Source organism: Argentina silus, assembly GCF_951799395.1.
Source record: "Argentina silus genome assembly, chromosome: 3".
NCBI lineage: Eukaryota > Metazoa > Chordata > Actinopteri > Argentiniformes > Argentinidae > Argentina > Argentina silus.
Genome location: NC_139657.1, coordinates 12,565,460 through 12,584,875, shown reverse-complemented (window position 1 = coordinate 12,584,875; position 19,416 = coordinate 12,565,460). Strand labels below are relative to the sequence as shown.

At 45.1% G+C, this 19,416-nt stretch overlaps 1 protein-coding gene across 1 annotated transcript in view; it reads left to right on the top strand.

The window, feature by feature from the left end:
• syt7a (synaptotagmin VIIa) overlaps positions 1 to 19,416 on the top strand; it is a gene marked incomplete at its 5' end in the record, with an annotated part of 61,410 nt that overhangs the window by 37,272 nt on the left and 4,722 nt on the right. The window contains 2 exons of the mRNA XM_083666031.1: positions 5,822 to 6,241; positions 9,786 to 9,905. Of these exons, the coding sequence (XP_083522157.1) occupies positions 5,822 to 6,241; positions 9,786 to 9,905 (540 nt within the window). The remainder of the gene's footprint in view (positions 1 to 5,821; positions 6,242 to 9,785; positions 9,906 to 19,416) is intronic.

Genomic DNA, 19,416 nt, shown 5'->3' with positions numbered 1-19,416 from the left:
CCCCCCCCACGCCCCCCCCCCCACCCCCTCCCTGTGTGAAGTATCCCCCCCACCCCCCACCCCCCCCACCAGTGTTCTCATGGAGGGTTGACCGTTCCGCCTGGTTCTGATGTGGTGGCTGCCCCTTGTTTGGCTCTGTGTTTTACTGTGCTTCATTTGTTTTTTTTATCTCCACCAACCCAATTGATTGATTAGTAGTGATGTGTGTTCCCCGAAAGTTACCTGAAGCTGTCCACCCTCATTGTAGCCTAGCATGCCATAAGTGAACCCATACAGATTTAATCCAGTGAGGTTTCAATAAATCAATCAATACCTTTATTGTTTCCCAAAGGCAAATGTGTAGGTTTGTCTTTAAAACAATGCTGGGCTATGTACTGTACAGTATATAAAGGAATATATTGCGTGGTAACGTACAGTACCATCAAGTAACCAGCCCAAGGCAGGTTATTCACAACGTCCTTTTGGCATTGGAAGGTTTTTTAATTGTAGACGTCCTAATCTCACACATGGGCTTCAGACTAGACTGTTCCACAACATACTGTCTGATGACTGGTCATCTTGAAAAGACTTGACCAGGAAGGGCTCTGTGGTGGAATAGCCTGGGGGAATGAGGCACCAGTGGGATTAAGAAGGTGGTGGGTATTATGGATTACTGTATGAAAGCTCCGTCTGAAGATGATGGCTGCTGATCTCCTGAAGCCTGTTATACTGTAGACTTGTGTCTCTGACCTCTGTTGTTTGAAAACCCATACTATTGTCACCTTTGAAACATGAAGCTGTTGAATGCATTATTTCCTCACAGCTATTTTTGTTTTGATAACATGTAATGTTAACAAGGATGTTAAAGGATAGATACCTTGATCATCTCAACATCATTTGCTTCGTCAGATGTTTCTGCTTCAGTAGTTAGACGGAGACTTTTGGAATAACGGTGAAAGACACCAAGGATGCAATTGAATCGTCTTAAAATCTAAAATGGTATTAAAACAGGAGTAACAGGGGCCTTGATCTCCCAGTTATAACCTAATATGATCCCAGACTCCCCAGTCCCGAGGTCACAGCTACCAGGGAATAGATATGACATGATTTCCCTCAGGGTTTTACTGAGATCTGCAGCTTTCAATCTTAGTAATGACAGTGGGTCTCATTTATCAAACAAGTAATCGTACTGTGCCATATAGTAAGACTAACGAACATTCAGCATTGACCCCATTATGGTATTGAAGTTCAATACTGAAGAAATTTAGTCATTTATCAATATTGGTCCTGGTATTGAAGTTCAATAATGAAGAACATTTATCAATATTGAACTAGTTATTATGCCTTGTGTCTGTACAGGCCTCGGAATGACCCGAGATAAATAAACTGAGTCATTGTAATGTGACATGCTTCATTTGACAGATTTACCAATTGTTATTTGAGCGTGTAATGTTACGAATGATTACATTTTTACAATGGTAGACACAGATGATTATTTCTTTGATTGTTTCTTTTTTTTAAGCAGTAATGTTGACATTTAAGAGACTGAGAAATTGGCCAACAGCAGGGTTATTCTTGTGGCAATATGTTCCCGAATTGCACAAATGTAGGAACAAAAGTACCCACTTCTCTCCAGAGATGGATAAATGAGGCCCATAGTTGTATTCTGACTGCCCTGCACTCTAGCAATGTCAGCCCTGCTCTCGTAGTGATTGATGTCTTATCTACGTGTTTAGACAGGTCAATTGGTCAGGATTACAGTATATGTGAAAATAGGATGGTGACTTTCAGAGGGACACATTAGTGTGTTGTCCTACTTCACCTCCACACACACACACACACACACACACACACACACACACACACACACACACAGACACACACACACACACACACACACACACACACACACACTGATGACACACTCCCACATTTATAGCTCCCTGTGCTCCGTGGCTACCCATGCTCAACCACTATGGTGCATGCATGCACTTGTGGTATGCACTGCATATTAAACATGGTAGTGTCACAAGAGGGCACTACTGTGCTTTGCTTTTGATCATCTCTGTTGTCATCAGTGACACATACTTTTATGTTATCCCCTAAAAGCAGTTTGAGTTTGAGTTTAAATGATGCAGACATGAACAGCTTGAAACATTTCATGATTCCCTCTGTTGGAAGTTAACCTTAAATGGCCTAATCTACTAGCTATTGTTTTTCTTTCATTTAGTTAAATTAAGTTGATTGTTATTGTTTATTGTTAGTGTGGTCTGTTGTTGATACATAATACTACTAATTATGACCTCAGGGAAATACATATCAACATTATCATACTGATTGCATCTATGTGGAGTAAAACCCAGTCATTAGAGTGGGGCACTGTGGCTTATTCCTCCCCATTGATTAGATCTAAAGCAAACTAGCAAACCCTATTTCAGTAAGTCCAGTATTCACCATATCCTTAGAGATGGTCAACCAGGATACACATCCTTAGAGATGGTCTTGACTGTTTGTTTTTTGTATTTGTTCACAGGCAAATACAATACAGTAGATTCTGACCTCTTTTTGACACACCACTGCTGAACGGGCCTGTGTAATAGAACACTTCAAGGCCAAAGTGGCTATAAATTGAGAGCTAAACAAGCGTTTTCTCCACACTGCTCGCCACACTGAACACAGCTAGTGATGCTCTACCCCCAGGAGAATGACTCTGTCCTGGCCTGGTTGGTCCTCCCCCCTTTACAGGCACCCAAGTGACCCCCCCCCCCCCCCTGCTCCCACGCTCTCCCTCCCCTACCCCCTCCCTTCACACTGGACCACAGACCCTCTCCTCTCCATCTACCTGCCTCTGTCTCCTGTGACCTGGAAACCTAACTGTACCACCCCCTTTCACACACCTCAACTGTTCTGCCGAGCCTCCTTTGTCATGTGGTCGCTCAATCTGTCTCTCTTTCTCGTTGTCTTCTTTTTCTCTCCTTTTTTTCCCCCCTCTCTCCTCCTTCTCTCCCCGCTGTATTATCTCCCCACCCTCTCTCTCTCCCTCTTAGTGGGGCAGTGCCAGGGGGGCAGAAGGGTGCAGCAGTGGGTGGGCAGGGGGATGGGGGGGGTCCTTGTCGCAGTGACAGTGTGAAGAGCATGATGACGGGGGGCAGCAAGGCTGGCAAGTGGCAGACGGTCCAGAGCCACATGCAGTCTGGAGGATTAAGGCCCAGCAAGTGAGTTTGAGGGCTGGACTGAGGCGGGGGAGATGGATGGTGGGGCACTGGTACACGGTAGGAGCAGGGTTGTTAGCCATCTCTAACCCAGCTAGAGAATATCTAGAGAGATTTGATACTGTATACTGTACTGTTGGTTGGGTGGGGTTCAAGAGTAATGCGTTTTGATCTCAGTCTTGAATATTGACTTTGTTGTGCTTGTTGTTGTTGTTGTTGTTGTTGTTGTTGTTGTTGTTGCTGTTGTTGTTTGTTTCCTTTATTGGGGTAAGAGCGGCTTCACTATGCACGTTGTATCATGGAAAACATACAATGATAGCGTATATATATAATGTTATAGGGTACTGTATGTACAGTATATGAAAATAGAACAGGGCAGGGTGAGGCATGAAGTGGGCCCAGGTGTCAAGGTGAGTGTGGTGTGGGCTCTGAAAGGTGTAATGTCTGGGGGGGGGGGGATGTGTTGAAGATGGGATGTGAACTCTGCACACATTAGGAGCTAACAATAGCATGCAGCATTAGCTACTGCACTGTTACCATACTGACTCACTCTGTCTTCAGCTGGCACCCTCTGCCCTCGCTCACAATATGAAACTGCGCAAAGGGAATACGTACTATAGGAGAATCTATTAGTGTGGCCGGAAAACACCGCATGTTTTCACACACAGACTGCAGTGTCCACAGCTCCTCTGACAAGTCCGCTCGCCTGCCTGCGTGAACTCCCTTGTCTTCCGCTTGGACCAATTAGTAAACACACAGTACAGTAATGGAGGCCATGGCTGTTTCACATGATTTTCATCGAATGACGTGTTTAGGGCCCGAACTCCAATGTGTCACAAATGAGGCGGTTAATTTCGGATCCTCTCTCTCTTCGTTTTGCACCTCACTTTCGCACCTCCTGCCTGTGATTTCTCCCTCCGCGACACATTTACTCCTCCTTCACTCCCTCACTCCTCCTCCCCTCTTTCTCTCCTTCTCTCCTCCTCTCATCTTTCTCTTTGCCCCCTGTCTATAATTGGATTCTATTTTCAGGCTGCTATAAGTGTCTGTGTCTCTTGTGTTTGTGTCTCGCACCCCATTTTCTCTGTCTCTCTTCCTCCCTCTCCTTCTCTCTCTTCCTTATCCGTCCCATCTCTATGCCTCCATCTTTCTCTCCGTAAAGCCTCCATCTTCCTTCTCCTAAACTCTTTCATTTCAAGTTTTGACTTTGCTTTCACCTTTCAAGTCAACACAAGTTCAACGGCTGTACAGTAGCAGACTTAAAGACTAATGTGAAGTTATGGCAAGAAAACTACAGTAATGCAAACCAGTGCAAACTGCTTCTAAGTACTGTGAAGTGAATAGCACTCTCATGACCTAATTCTGGTACCCTGGATTACACTGCTGTCTGTGTGAGAGGAGGATATATTTAGAGAGTTGGGAAAGCGATAAAAAAGATGATTTGGGATACTGCGCAACACAAATTCAACCAACATCTGCTGGTGATATGTTTATTGAACTTGACCAAAAATGAGTCTACATGTATGCTAATTTTGTAGGCGCAGATCTTGTTCTTGTAGAGAACGAATGAACTTGGTGGAGCAGGGAAAGGTCTGAAAAAAGGTGATGAGGAAAGTGTGCACTATTTGTAACGGGAGGGGTGGAGTGGAAAATGAGTGGTTGAGAGAGGGAGGGAGGCTTAGGAGTTGGTTGGCTGGTAAGACGTCTCTTGGGTGGAACACGTATTTAAAAGAGGAAAAAGATTTAGAGAGAGAAAGGGAGAGAGAGACCAATAGACGGGTAGAAAAAGTTGCGAACAGAGGAGAAGACATGGGGATCTCTCATCAGACCAAAAAGCCGTCACCAGGAAGACCCGTTAGCTCCAGGGGGACTCCACACACACCTAGACACACCCGCGGCGGACACACTCCCACGCGCTCCACTCCCATCCGGACGGTACACATTCGACCTCTGCCGACGCGAACCACGCCCACGCGCAAGCCGCAAACTGCCTCGCAGACACATGCAGCACGTGGTGGTGCACACCTGACGCGGACGCACGGCGCACGCTCGCAGGTGGAGCAGGAGTGTCCGGCAAGGGAATGCGATGGCCACACACACGCTCTGCAGGACCACTCTGCTCACACAGGCTGCAACTTCTACTGCTACCTCTGCTACTGCTGTTACTGCTGCTGCCTCACATTGCTCTCTTTCTCTCTCCTCCTCCTCCTTTCTCCCCCTCCCCGCACTCCTCCCCCCGCGGCCTCTCACTCCTCCTCCTCCTCCCTTTCCAAACCTCCATCTTTGAAACCCTCCCCCTCCCTTGTGCCATTCTGCACCCATCCCTGTGTTAACTGGACCTATCCTACGACCTCTCCCTGTTGTCCTGTGCCTCCTTGCCTCCCCTCTCGTGATTCCTTCCCCCTCCTCCACCCTTGTCTGTCTCACTGTCCCCTCAACCCTCTCCCTCCTCACCTCACCCCCACTGATCCACCCTTCACCTCCTGCCATGGCTTCCCTCAACCCTCCTCTCCTTCTCCTCCCCCCTCCCCGGCGGCTTCTCCCTCTCCTCCCCTCCTGCATCGCCCTACCCTCTGCCGGCCACGGCCCTCCTCACGCTCCCTCCCCTCCCTGCTCCTCTGCCCCCCCAGCTTTGACCCGGCGCTGTCCCCCGGCACTAGCGATGCCACCCTGGATCACATCCCCTCCTCTGGGCTGGCCCGGCCCCGCACCCTGCTGCGCCAGCAGAGCCTCCAGCAGCCCCTCATCCACCCACCAGCCCCAAGCCTCAACCAGCTCCCTCCCACCTCCCAGAGTCTGGGCCAGCTGCACACTGTGCCGGGCCAGCCAGGGGGAGGCGGGGGAAGTGGGGTAGGAGGTGGCGGTGGCGGTGGTGGTGGGGGTGGAGGCACGCGAGGGGGTCCCCGGGGCGTACGAGGCAGCCCAGCAAGGGCAGGCGCCTCACGGTATAGGGGAGGCGGAGGAGCAGGGCGCTCACGCACCAATCCTGGCAGCTGGGATCACATGATGGGCCAGATCCACAATCGCGGCCTGGATGTGAGGTCCTTCCTGTGAGTCTCTGCTTTTATCCCTTAGTCACTGTCTGGAGTCTGTTGTGCTGTCACCTGTTGTTTTCACGGCTTGGTACTTATGCTATATGTTATTCTTAGACATAGACATTCACCCATTTACTTGATACAGCTATTTGTCTTTATTTGTGCTCTTTTCAAATTGCCCTGTCATGTTACAAATAGAAAGTTCTACAACTGTTCTTGCCTTCACCTTGATATTGTATTGTAATTTTCCCCTCTGCAGTGTTGTGATCTTTGACTGCCTGTCATGATTTTGTATTTGATTTATATTTGTTTTTGTTGCTGTTTTCTAACTTTTCTAGTTTCTATTGTGAATGGGCCTCTGACATCCAGGGAAGGATATTACATAGTCATGACAGGGTATCAGCACACATGCGTGTGTGTATGTCCATATGCATGTGCGTGTGTGTGTATACGTGTTGTTAGTGTGTGCATTTTGCAAATAATGCAATAGCAATTGCTGTAAATAACCTCTGGGACAGCCTATTGATAGATGTTCTTGTACTGTATAAATGCAGTAGCAGTAGGCAATTCAGTCCACGCCAATACTCATTATGCCAAAAGAGAATGATGTAGTTGAAGCCAGATGACAGGGCTAGAGGTCAAACTTTTAGCACATTTGAAAAAGCCATTATAAATGTAAATAAGGCTTGAGAAACGCGTTTGTCTCTCCGCCTTAAGCCCTGAGTGGGAGTGGGTAGGAGATGGATCACCCGCTTATGTGAATTCACATCTCATACATCACACACCGATTACATTGTGTTGATTTTATCCTGAGTGGGAGAGCACATTTATTTACTTAATCATATTTTATGATCCTTTTAAATCCCACATGTTAAATCCAAAATTGGTGAACAGATAATGAGCACTGATTCTTTCCAATATTTATTCACTGAAACACACAGGGCTGTTTTAGCTATGCGGTGAAATTAATTACGGCAAGTACCTCGATTTGGAGTGTTTGATGCAATCTGTTAGAGGAATGCAGAATGTCTCCTAATTTCAGACTAAATGATATCATGTCGATGAAAAATGGAAATGCCATAGCAACAGTGGAGCTGAACACACTGGGGGATATTTCTTTCCCATTTGGTGATAAATCGTTCAATGTTTTTATGCCTTGCTAAACAGAAACATCTGTTTGGATGGCATTTAGCCTATTGTCTTCCCACGATAGCTCCCATGCTTATAATATTCATGAGAAGGTGCCATGAGGTCTCATGATGAATTTGATATTCATATCATCCTTCTCAATTACACAACGTAACTGAATATCCTCTGGAATGGCATGGACTTGAATACACTGCTTGGAAAGGCAAAGGATCCTTTTACTATTTTCGTGGTTTACTATCCTTTTACTATTTTCATGGTAATCTCCGTCTGGTAAAGACTGCTGTTACTTGGGCTCTCGACACCGTCTACTCGCGTGTCAGTGTGTGTATATCACTGCGTGTGTGTCACTGTGCATTGGTATAGGAACAGGGGTTAAGCAACTGTGTGTAGATTCATGTTAACCCTGAATCATTGATCTTCTGTCCCCAGCACCATTACTCTCACAATAGATTGTTACTACGGGCCAAAGAGAGGAGGGAGGGGGTTGCAGAGAGAGAGATAGACAGGAAGAATATTAAGAACGACACTAGGCAGGAGTGACACGTATTTTATGTCTCTTTAAACCAAATCCAGTTTTACAGTTGGCTTTCAGCGCTAATATGATGTAGGAGAAGCTTTTTACACACCATTTATAGTGTTCAGTTAAAACAACGAGCTAGCCGTAACACTTCCATCAACTGTGGAAGCGCACACAACGCCAAGGTCATTGAATGTTAATATTTGTAATTGTATAAGTGATACCCACAGATTCTGAATGTTGTATTGAGCTTATTGTTGAAATGTTTGCTCTCCAACAACACAGGAGCGACAGCAGAAATGATGGATGACAGGAGGTCAGTGTTTGACATGACCCAGTGTTTCAAGACAGTTAATTTCAATCTTGGATAGATTCCCCCCCTGGGTGAATCATGGCTCAATGAATCTACTGGAGATAGCTGGCCTTGGGAACCATTTGACCAAATGAATCTCTTGGACTTTGGCTTTAAATCAATGTTCTATGTTAGTGTTGTTAATGTCCACCGTACTATCTCTTCATCCTGCTCAAGTGTTGGGTGCTCTGACTATAGTGTATTGCCAATATGCTTCTTGAGTGTAGATGGCCATATTTAACTCATGATGGGGTTTTATAACCATAACATTCACTGAAAATATCCCTGAGAGCTTTGGCACCTTCTTGATTGAGGTAAAAGAGCGAAATGTAACATGTGGGTACATCTTAGACACTGCATAAGAGACATGAAATGAGCTAAGTGTAGTCAGCGTTTGTGTATCTCCTAAGCTGTTTTTTTTTTTTAAGAGGACGTATTATATAGATGCAGTGAAGGGCTTAAGCTAAAGAGCCAGCCGTAAGGGTGCTAGTGAGGAGGGAGGAGGGATGAGGGGGTGACGAGAGCACAGAGCTGGTTAAGAGCTAAGTGTACGGTATGGGGATGGAGGAGAGGGGATTTGGAGAGGGATCATGGCAGAGAAGAGGAGATGAATGGAGAGACACCCAAAGAGAGAGTGAGAGAGCAATGACCCAGAAAACAGTGACACACACCAAGCACCTCAGGATACTGTGACACTCAAATAGAAACAATTAGTCCAGATCTTCTTAATGAGGCTTAATTAAATCTTAACTCTGGAGAAAGGAGAAAGGGATGTTGGATGTGCAAGGTGAGTCTTGAGGGAGGGCAGAAGGCAGAGATTAAATAACTGGAATAAATTACAGTGTGTGTGTGGCTGTGCATATGTCTGTGTGTGTATGTGTGTGTGTGTATGCGATTGTGCATACGTGCGGGTGTGCGCGCACGCGTGTGTGTCTGCACACTCGAACGAACGTGCGTCTGCATATGCCATTGTTAATGTGTACTTCTTGGTATGTGAGCTGTTGAATATCACATTCATTAATGACAAACCACCAATTCCTAATTAGAAGTCTTTGACATGAGAATATCAGTAACTGTTATAATTATGACTTCATCTTAATTAGCACTAATTACCACTATCATTAATGTGCCGGCCTTTCATTCTTGGTCTTCTTTAATATCCTACCCTGGATCAGGTACAGGCTCACAGTGGGGATGTACTGAACATGTAATGGGTTTATGGATGTTGTCTTCTAAACCATTTTCCCTCTGACCAGTTTCCTCTTGTATTCTATATCTCTCTCGTCTTCTGCTTTCTCTCTGTTGTATTGTTTTCTCTCTCTTATCCCTTTCATTTCCCTGTAAACTTCTGAAACTACAACCTTTTTTTCCCTCTCTTTTTTTCCCATGTCTGCTGACTCCACCTGGCCTCCCTTTATTTTCTTTGTCTCTCTACCCTGTGCCCTTCTCTCTTCTTCTCTCTTCTCTCTTCTCTCTCTCTCTCTCTCTCTCTCTCTCTCTCTCTCTCTCTCTCTCTGTGTTTGTCTGTGTTGGTGAGCCAGCGAGGGGAAGATGGTGGTTCTGTCTTTGGCCATTGGTTTGGCTGAGCAAGACGACTTTGCCAATATCCCTGACCTGCAGGAGGCAGCGACAGCCAATCAGGAACCCCCTCCTGAGAAGAGGTACCGGTCACAGTGTGAGAGAGATGTGTGTGTGTGTGAGAGAATTGGGGTGGGAAGAACAGGATGGGAGTCCTTGTTTTGGGTGAGAAAGACAAACAAGGATAGGTTTAGGATTGTAGTTAGTTGAGAGATGACAGGTCATTTCTAGTGATGAGTCATCATACAGACGTGTAGTGCTGAAAATGTTGGTTATCACTGTCCAGTATTATACATAGAACTAGTTTGGAAGGCTTGATATCCTTCTTTAGGCTGGGCTGTCACTCTGGGGGAGACAACAGGACGATGATACAAGAGGCTGCCATGGTGATGGAGAAAGACCTATAATCTGGTAGTAGTCAAATGAGTTGTGAAGGGATAATGTAATCTTGGTGTTTGTTGTAAAGCTGTAATGAGCCCCTTAATCACTCTTGTGAGACTGTCACCCACAACGTCTCTGCCACTCCAGCGCCGTACGTTGGCTGTTTCTTGGCATATGGAACCGGCCAATCACATAAAACTCTATGTTCTCATGCCTGCGGCCAACGTACTCTCTACCTATCATGCTAATGATCTCACACCCTCCCTCCGCTTTCTCCTCTCGCATTATCATTCTCAATCTCAATTATTTTTTATTTTGGTCTTTAGCCTTCCAATGACTTTCCTCTCCCCTCCCCAATGGTATTTATCCTATTTCCTTTGTATTTTCCTTCTTTTTTATTTATTTTTTATTTTTCATGTTTCAGTCCCTCTCTATTCCTGTGTTCTTCGCTCGTTTTCTCTCTCGCTCATTAGCTTCCTTCAAATCCCCCTCTGCCGCTCAAAGAGAGCTGTCTCTGCAGCTCAGCAGAGAGGACCCTGAGAGAGTCCTCATTATACAGGAACATGCTAGCCACTTACGTAAACATGCAGCTAAAAATAAGCCTTTCCTCGGCAGCCACCTCACAAACCAAAGCGGTCCAAATATTTCCACAGATATTGACATCGAAGTGTTGGCAGACTTTGATCTATCTCCCCACCCGAAAAAAATGTATTTCAGTCATTTTTGTAATTTTGGGCCATATGTGTTTCACTCTCAAGGGCTAACAAGTAACTATTGTATCCCACTTGTACAAAAGAGAGAAGCTGGCAATGGCGTATACCACCATGGTGTTCTTGTTTTTTTTTTTTATTATTTCAGACTCAAAATGGTGCGGTTGACTTATGGCACCAGTGTTTCACCGTAGTCAGAATGTGTTTATGTATTTGGCCCAGCTCTGGGCTGCTGTGACACATGATTTCCCCTGTAGTCCAATTAGGCCATTTCAACCCCACTTGATTCTGTGACCAATCGAAGACTACTAATGTTATGACACACCTTAAAAGAACAAAAAAAAAGTGGGGTGAGGGTCACAAATGGAGATTTCCACGTCATACAGTACCAATTATTTTACATACAGCAATATAGCACAAGTCTGACACATACTATCTAACATGGACCTCCTAAGATCTTGGTTTAGTTTTCTCTTCCCTGAGCTGCCATGAACCTGTAATGTTTGGTCTCTGAGAAGCCATGTGAATCCTCTCCCCCTGGATATATGTCAAACCTTAAGGTTTAATCAAAGACAATCCCGAAACGCAGTCAGTTGTGTCTGCACAGAGTCGATGGTCCTTCGGGAACTAACAACCGCTTTCATTCATCACAGACATACAGTATCTCTTGCTTCTGAGCCGTGCTACGTCAACAACTGAGAGCTATTTGTCTCTCGGTTCGCCTGCTTCGTTTTTGCCTCCTGCCCCCTACTATCCTCTGGCCATTTTGTACAGTCAACGGACTGAAAAGACCAACAAAGAAGCACTGCATCCTTCCTTTACCAGGCATTTTTTCTTTCTATGTACATGAACCTTTGGAGTTACATTTCTGTGACTCACACACTAATATCTATTATTATTCAGGATTAGTTTTAGCTGTAGAATTTTCCAGCACTTGTCGCATTCATGACATTTGGCTTCTTAACATTTGCAAAGCATTCGCCAAGGCGCCTTCTTAAGAGGGGTATGCAATCAACAAATGATACAGTGCACAAAATAACCTGGTTCTGGCTGACTCTAACACGTGGCGATGACTGAGTCACACCGATTAAAAGTGGCTGAGAACATGGTGGTATTTTCCAGATTAACCTGAAGTCTGTTTGATTCTTCACACAAAGTTGAACAGACTGCTATCTTAAGGAGTGTCAGAAGAATCAATGTAAAAAGAGGCCTCATGAAAACCAGAAACTGAAAAATAAAATTATGAAATTAAACTTTAATAATGAGAGCTTTGATTGTCTTGGTCTACTCGGTGACCTCTTGTCTATCGAACTCCTGGGCTGTAAACTAATCCCGCTTGAGTCATTTATTGTTTGCGTGTTGCTTCACGACAAATTACAAATTTAAATGTTTAATGAATGATTTAGCCATGCTGTAATTGGATACTAAATTTAGTGGCTGATGTATAAATTGTACGCCTTGAGTGTATTAAAAATGCACGTGTAAGCCGGCTGGGAGTATTTCATCCCCCTCTTGGCTCACTGCTGACTTGACAGATGTCTGGCCATGATTTCATCACATCCTTGCTACTGCTTATTCTAAACGGTGCTCTGATAGAGATGCCTCTTTCCACCAGGAGACAGTCACTCTCTTATCTCTCCCCATTCCTCCTCATCGTCCGGCACACATCTGTCAACCATTCCCGTCAAATCTCCCCATCAGTCATCTCCATGCCTTCCACTCTCTCACTGCTGCTGTGGGATGTTGAGCTATGACAGAGTGTACCTTTTATGGCCTGTATGCCAGTGGAGGCTCATGGAGATAGAAATCTGAGGACGGGCTCATTGTAATGCATGGATTGGAATGAGGAATGGTATCAAAGGTGTGGTTTGATACTAGTCCTCATTTCGTTCCATACATTACAATGAGCCCATCCTCCAATTTCTATCTTCACCAGCCTTCCTGCTGTATGCTATGGTCTACATTTGATTATGAAAATGAGATAAGTCACCCCAGCGATTCCTCGCTAGTTAGATTCCAGGAGATGAGTTGCTGTGCTGTATATCACAGATTGATGTTGGTACTATAGGATGGGTTTCTCTGATCCTATTATCAAAGAAGTCTTTCATAATCGCCATGAAATACCTATTCATGTTTATTTATGGCGGTACATTTGCCTATGCACAATGAATAGTGATGAACAATGAACTGACTGATGATGTCCCACATTTGCCCAAGGTCTCCTGCAGTACAGAAATATCCCAGGCCACCTCGCTACAATTAGACAAAGAACCTTGGCATAGGAGACAGTTTTGAACTGGTGCTGCCAGCAGCCGTGGGAGAGAGGCAAGAGTTAGCTAGCTAGATCGCTCCCATTTTAGCCTTCAGCGGTGCATATTGCTTCATTATTGCTCAGTCGTAATTGAAGGCAGGCCAAACAAACACACAATTATCCCCATCGCCAGGGCACCGGCGGGCAAACATGCCCTGAGAAAGAAAGAGGAGTGGTGCCACAGATTGTCATCGACTGCCATTGACCTTGTGGGCCACGGTGGGCGGTGGTGGAGCAGAAACAGCGGTGGGCACCGGGCACACCTCTTGACGATGAGGGGTCAGGACAGGGAGGGTTGGTAGCGCTTCACAACTGATGTTTTTGTACTGAGACTCCATCACAGGGGTGACAGCGAGAAATGTGGAGGTTAGGCCAATGTTGACGAATGATTGGATTGATTGCGTTCAGCAATAAGAGCAATGTGTATTACTTCATAGACTCATAGTGCAATGTTTACATAGGGGGCAGCCACAGGTTGCGTGTCCAAGAGAGCTTCATTAGGGTACTAGAGAGTGGCTTGTTATGGCCTCAGTGGGTTCTGCCCATAGATTATCTTTACTGGGATTCGTTAAATGTACACTGTAGGACCCTCCTCCTTCCCCTTTACTTCTGGAAATGGAATCCACAATCCCAGAGAGCATTTCATCTCTAGGTCTCTCTCTTTCTCTCTCTCTCTCTCTCTCTCTCTCTCTCTCTCTCTCTCTCTCTCCTTCATCTATTTGGAATGAGCAGCAACACTGTGGACCAATGAGGAGGGAGGTTCAGTTGAAGTGGGAGGATATATATCCTCCTGGCACGTTTTACATTTGATACACTCGCCTGTGGTCGTTGAATTATTTAACCCTGTTACTGATGTCGTTCTTCATAGTTAGGCAGTGGGAGTGTTCAAAATGCAAAGGGGTTTCAATTAGAATAGATAACGTGCGTTTGATTTGCCTTGGAAATGGAGAATAGCCTTATAACCATATCCTAATTGCCAAGTGAGTTCTATGATATTGTTACATGAATCATGCGGTAATCCCATTGCTTGACTAAAACACATATGAAAGTGTTTATAACTTACAATGATGTTTTTCTATTTGTGGTCATACAGTACTGTATGTGAGGGATGGATGAGTTAATGTTTTGTGTGTCCGAAGAGGGACAGAGCACAGTATGGCTTGATGTTAGGCCAGAATGACAAACAAGATTAGATGACATCTTGGCATACATACATGCTCACTCTGAATAAGGCCTTAGGGAATAGCTGTGTTTTTTTATGAAAGATTGTTAAATGAGGTGCAAGTTTCCATTGGAGTCCCTGTTCTTGTTATGTTTGTGAGCATGTTTTGTGTTTATTTTTGTGCATGTAAAAAGATTTATCTTTGCTCTGGTAGTCTGATGTTACACTCCCCCCCCCCCAACCCCCCCTACCCCAACCCCCATGTGACATGGGCTTTATGGGCCTGACTAATCATTGGAGTCCAGAGGGCTTCTCTCTAAGCCCTGTCCCTGGGGCTAAGGCTCCCAGTGGCCTCTACACTCATGCACATGCTAAAGGGGAGGTGAGGGGGGCGGAGAGCACACTCATCCACATGCTAGAAGGAGGGGGGGGGGGTTGTTAGTGCACTCATCCACAGGCTAAGAGGAGGGGGGAGAAGGAGAGAATACTAAGAGAGAGGGAAGAGAGTACACATCCACACGGGGGGAGAAGGAGAGGGTAGAAGTCTATCTATCCGAGAGAGAGAGTGGTATATAATAGGGACCCCCTATAGCAGCACTGTATTTGGAGAGGCTGAAAGAGTCACTTTAGATAGCATGTATGAAAGGTCACATGCTCATACAGTCCAGGTACTCAAAGGAATAGCGCAGGCTATTAGCTGCTTTAACCTGGTACCCACGCATCCCGCTTCAGAACAGGTGTTACATCTGCCGCAGTCCTCCACCTCTGTGGTAAACATCCTCCGCTTTAATGGATATTTAACATGTTTGGATGATTTGTGGTGGCAGATTTAATGGTCTTTAAAGATGTTTTGATGATTATGTGTTGGCAGAATACCCCTGGAACGTGGTTAATTTGGTTAAAATGAGCTTTTGGAAAAGAATGGAAAATCCCAGACCGCTATGAGGATTGGCACTTGATAAAATGAGAGAGCAGAAGGCCTGTTACTGAACTGTTACACTTAACTGCAGCTCAAACATGGACGAAAGTGAGACAGTGATTTATACAATGGTATTACTTTTAGATTTTTAGAGTTGAGATCACTCTGAATGAAACTGAGCTACGGTAATGTCTTGGTTACTTGCTTCCAAAACTAGGATTTTAGGAGATGGATCTGGAGTTGGATTCTTGGCACGTCCACGCTGTCACAGAGTGAAATAATGAGTTATCAGTGAACACATCCGTATTTGGAAGTCACAGGCTTTGGTTTGTATGTGTGCAGTCCAGGGCCAGAGATGACTGTCTCACTACACTGTGAATGCGCACTCATTTTCAGAGGAGAGCTTGTTATGTAAGCAGCACATTGTTTGAATACTTTCTCCTCCTCTCTGCTTCACTCTGCAGTCTGCTTCAAGGCTAATGAATGGTGGATCTAGCATGGGATGAGAGTGGGCATTGGGATACATACAGTATTTGTAGGTGGGGTTAGGGGATTGTGTGTGTGTGTGTGTGTGTGTGTGTGTGTGTGTGTGTGTGTCTGTGTCTACATGCATGCGTGCATCTGTGTGTGTGTGTATGTGTGTGTATGTGTGTGTGTGTGTGTGTGTGTGTGTGTGTGTGTGTGTGTGTGTGTGTGTGTGTGTTTGCTTTGGGGTGGGGTCTCTGAAAACGGGGAGGGATGGCTGTCTTTCTCGCGTCTCTCTCCAGCCTAGAGGTGGAGTGTCTTTTTCCCCCCTTGCCCTTCTTCCAGCCGCTGGCCCTCGGTCAGGTAACACAAAAGGATAGTATCACAGGTCACGGTGAAACCCAAAGTGGCCCTGCCTGCCTCCGTATGTCTGTCCCTGTGAATGTGTGTGTGTGTCTCTACGAGGCTCTCACCCGTACCTGTCATATATCCTACTGTACCTTATCTGCTTTGTTCTCAATGTGTTGCCTGTTTGCTGCCCTCACCAACTCCCTCCTCTCCCGACACACCCCCCCCTACCCCTTCCCCTACCCCTCCTCCCCAAACCCCCATATCTATGGTCTATGTTTCTAGAGCCGTTGCTATGCCAACAGCCCACTTTCAATGCTGGAGCTGTGGGAGAAGCTGATCACTCTATCAGAAGTTTAGTCCATTCTGCCTCCCACTGGCTACCATAGAAAACTGCAGGCCACACAACGTCTCTTGGTATCAACTCCCAAATGGTCAATGATAAGACAGCATTGACATGAATGACATCAGTTATAAAGGTAATACCAGTAGCGTGATACCATTGTGTAATCAGTTATAATAAAATTTAATGATTTTGAAGCGCAATTGATACAAAATGGACATACTAGGACACATATTATTGTTTTTTGGGGGAATGTAATTGGTTGGTCCAACAAAATACATTTTAGACAGTGCATCGTTTACAAATTCCTTCTTATCCCAGTGTCGAGCTCCAGCCTCAGTCAGTCAGTCAGTAAGTCAGTCAGTCAGTCAGTCAGTCAGTCAGTCAGTCAGTCAGGTGTTGTGGAGCAGGGCTGGTAGAAAGGCCATTCCCCTGGATGCACTAGCTCTTACCTGAGAATGCAACTGTGCCCCTGAATGAAGCATGAAGGAGAATGAATAATTGAAGATTCTCACTCTCCATCGATAGCGAGGAGGAGGAGGGAGGTGCCTGCTAGATTTTGGCCCTTCTCCGTGCTGAAGATCTTCTTTGAATTGACCCTCATACATGAGGTGTACAGACTCTGTTGGGATTTGTCCCTCTCCTTTCAATCTCTCCGCCTGCAGTTTAGTGTATGGGTCTTATCTACCTCCCTTTGAAACTAATATGACGAACACCAATTGGCCCCTTTGTCCCTATAAAGTGGTTAACATCCCTCCTCCCCTCTCTCTCTCTCTTTGGTTCCCTCGCTGGTCAAAGTGATTGTCTGTCCGCCTGTCTTGCTTTGCTTGCTTTTTCTGTCTGTCTAGACTGTACTGTATGTCAGTATTTCTTTATCTGGGTCTGTCTGTGTCTTCTGCAAATTAGTACACATTATCAGTCTTTTCCAACATCAATTGTCAAGTTTTTTCCAACGCGCCAATTTTTACACAAATTTCCAATCTTTTAAAACACAACACAATGTCCCCTCAAACAAACATTCTCAGCATTTAGATTAGACAGAGAATGCTGGCCAGACAGACAGACAGTCTATGGGCTTCTTGTGTTCTGCCTGTCTAAGGCATTGCCTTCACTCTCTCTGAGTGACAAAGACTTGCATATATGGTATATGCACAATGCCAGGTCTGTGTTTGGCCCTGTGTCCCCAAGCCACACCTTTAGAGTGCTACACTGAATGGGTGGACAAATCAGGTGTGAGTATTTCATACAAGCAGGTGTGAGAGAATAAAGCACCCGGCAGTTGGTACACAGTTTGTATCATTCCATCACTAACTCCTCCCGCGTCTGTAACACTCTAAATGTGAGGTTCATTTTCACTTACTATTCCCCTCTCCTCTTTTTGTGTCTTGTATGATATTTTGTTTGTGTACTGTATGGTACCTCTCTCGCCCCCCCCCCCCCTCTCTCTCTCTCTTTCTTGTTCCTTCACTCTCTCTCTCATTCCCTCTCTCTCGTTCCCTCTCACCCTCTCTCTCTTTCACTCTCTTTCTCTCTTGTTCCCTCTCTCTCTCTCTCTCTCTCTCTCTCTCTCTCTCTCTCTCTCTCTCTCTCTCTCTCTGTTTGTATCTGCCCTATCTTTTCTTTTCTGCTGTCAACCTGAAGAGCACTTGTTTTTGCTCTTTTTTACTTCTTCTTTTCTGGTGACAAATTGTATTCTATGTATTCTTTTAGTTTTTCTCTCGATTCTCTCTTTTTTGCTCTTTCTTCTCCCTTTTTTTTTTTTAAGCATATTCTGCCCTCTGTCTCATGTTCAATATACTGTATGTGCATACTTCTTTATTTTGTCTTTATTCTTTCACTTATCAGACTGACAAAACTAAGCCTTTCTTGTGTTTCCAGGCTTTCCTTTTCCCCCTCTCCTTTCTTGCAGCTCCGTTTCTTTCTAAAGTGTGCTGGTGTTTGTTGATCTCTCACTCTTGGTTTTGTTTGGTTCTGTAACCTCACTTTGTTCATGCTATTAATACTGCCTCTCTTCTAATACTGTACAGATGAATGTTCAACTCGTGCTCACTCTCTATTACTTTCTCTCTCTTTGACCCTCTGTCTCCTCTGCAGCCTTTATCATTTCTGTGTACCTCTCCCCCCATTGTGTTTGCACTCAATAAGATCTGCGTCCTCTGTCCTCCACCCTCACACACCTCTCTCTCTCTCTCTTCTCTGTTCTACTTTACATGTACCACTTTATATCGTACGTGTCCTTTTTCTGTTACACTTCATTTTGTTGCGGTCTAACAGTCTATCAGTGTCTTACCTCTCAATGTGCCTTGACCAGTCTACTACTGTATGGAGTGCTGTGTGTCCCGTGTAACATGACATACGCTGAGCCTTCTTGCTGGCTCCTTCTCTCTCTCTCTCTCTCTCCCTCTCCCTCACTCTCTCTCTCTCTCTCTCTTTATCTTATCTTTCTTTTCCCTCACTCTCCTCTCCTGTCTTCTCTGTTTGACCTTTTGAATTTGTTCTCTATTTTTATTTTCTGGCTTTTGTTTAGTGATTTTTTTTGGTATCCGGAAACGTTTTTTTTGTCCCAGAATGTTTGCCCCCATTCTAATCTATTTCAATATATTTTAAACTATTTTCAAGTGCAGAAGCAGCTGCTTAAGTGCTCCATCTGCTAGATCTGCCTCAAGGGTAGTTTGAACCTAGCTCTGACACGGGACATCCTTGCACCATCACTTCTTCACATCAACATGAACACACACACATGCACACACACACACACACACACACACACACACACACACACACACACACACACACACACACACACACACACACACACACACACACACACACACACACACACACACACACACACACACAGCTAGTATCTCAGCTCCAGTCCTCTGCATCTCTAATTAGCTTGTTCTTCCATCATCTGGCCCTGTACGTGTTGCAGTACGTGTCTCTGTGTGTTTC